Raw genomic sequence first — 1,242 nt, forward strand, 5'->3', positions numbered from 1 at the left:
CTGTTCCCCCTACCCCTCTCCCGTGGTCTAATCCCACTGCTGCCCCGATGGTTTCACCCACCTTGCCGCCCTCCCCATTTCCCTTTTGGTTTCTTCCACAATAACCCCGCCTTGGGTCCCCTCACATGGTTCCTCCCTCCCCATCGGCCACGGCCCCCAACCGCCCCGCCCCTTCCTCTCATTGGTCTCTCCCTCGCTCGGTCACGGGGCCTCTCTCTGATTATCAGCCTCCTCCCGGCCGGATCTTCTTCCCGACGGGCACGTGACCAACCTCCCTGCGTGACGTCAGTCACATGACACGTCTTCTTCCGCCACGGACGTATCCTTCCGCCACCCTGTTTCTTGGCGAGCTCTCCAGGATGGGCACGCCCCCTTCCGAAGTGGCCACGCCCCTCTCCCCTCTCGCTGGAGGCCCAGCCCCTCCCCTTATTGGCCGCGCCCCGTCTCCCCCCCCCCGCACTATTTTGTTTTGGTATCAAACTGCCACGCAGCTGGCGCAGCGTACGCTACGTGTGGCTCTGTGAATCGCGGCTGTGCGGTTTCCGGCGAGGTGGGGAAAGGCCTGGCCTGCGCCTGTAGCGTAGCCCCGCCCAGTCCGGCATCAGTCAGGCGGAAGCGGGACTTACGCCTTTTTCGTAGCTCCGGAAAATGGGAGTGGGTGGAAGTTGGGCCCCTCTACGTCAGGGGCGTAGCTGCGAGGTCGGGAAAGAACCCGACAGTTACGCTAGCGGCGTAGGTGGCGGGGGCGGTTCGGTCCGCGGTTACGCCGGCGGCGCAGGGAGCTGGCGCAGGGCGGCTGTAGGTTACGCCAGCGGCGCAGGGCGTGTGGTGCATACGCGGGCGGTCGGCCGTTACGCCAGGGGCGCAGGGCGGGCGGCGGTTACGCTAGCGGCGTAGGGAGCTGACGCAGGGTGCGTGTCGGTTACGCCGTCAGCGCAGGGCGGCTGGTGTTTACGCTAGCGGCGCAGGGAGCTGAGGCAGGGCGGGCGGGCGGCCGTTACGCCGGCGGCGCAGGGCGGGCGGCGGTTACGCCGGCGGCGCAGGCAGCAGCGCAGCCATGAAGTTCCTGTACAAGGAGGAGCAGCCGTTCGAGCGGCGCCGCTGCGAGGGCGAGAAGATCCGCAAGAAATACCCGGATCGCGTCCCGGTGAGAGCCCGGGAGCCCCCGGACCGGGCCCCCCCGGCTGGGGCCCCCCCCCGGGACACCCCGTGAGAGACCCGCCCCCCCGGCTGGGGCCCCCC

At 68.8% G+C, this 1,242-nt stretch overlaps 2 protein-coding genes across 2 annotated transcripts in view; both read left to right on the forward strand.

Moving 5' to 3' along the window:
• The window catches only part of TTC27 (tetratricopeptide repeat domain 27), a 231,511-nt gene that overhangs the window by 200,416 nt on the left and 29,853 nt on the right, over positions 1-1,242 (forward strand). The window lies entirely within an intron of this gene.
• LOC116825011 (uncharacterized) overlaps positions 1,021-1,242 on the forward strand; it is a 9,590-nt gene continuing 9,368 nt past the window's right edge. Inside the window, exon 1 of the mRNA XM_075063483.1 lies at positions 1,021-1,147. Within this exon, the coding sequence (XP_074919584.1) occupies positions 1,058-1,147 (90 nt within the window). The 5' untranslated portion in view covers positions 1,021-1,057. The remainder of the gene's footprint in view (positions 1,148-1,242) is intronic.

This window comes from Chelonoidis abingdonii, chromosome 3 (assembly GCF_003597395.2).
Source record: "Chelonoidis abingdonii isolate Lonesome George chromosome 3, CheloAbing_2.0, whole genome shotgun sequence".
In the NCBI taxonomy this organism is placed as follows: Eukaryota; Metazoa; Chordata; order Testudines; family Testudinidae; genus Chelonoidis; species Chelonoidis abingdonii.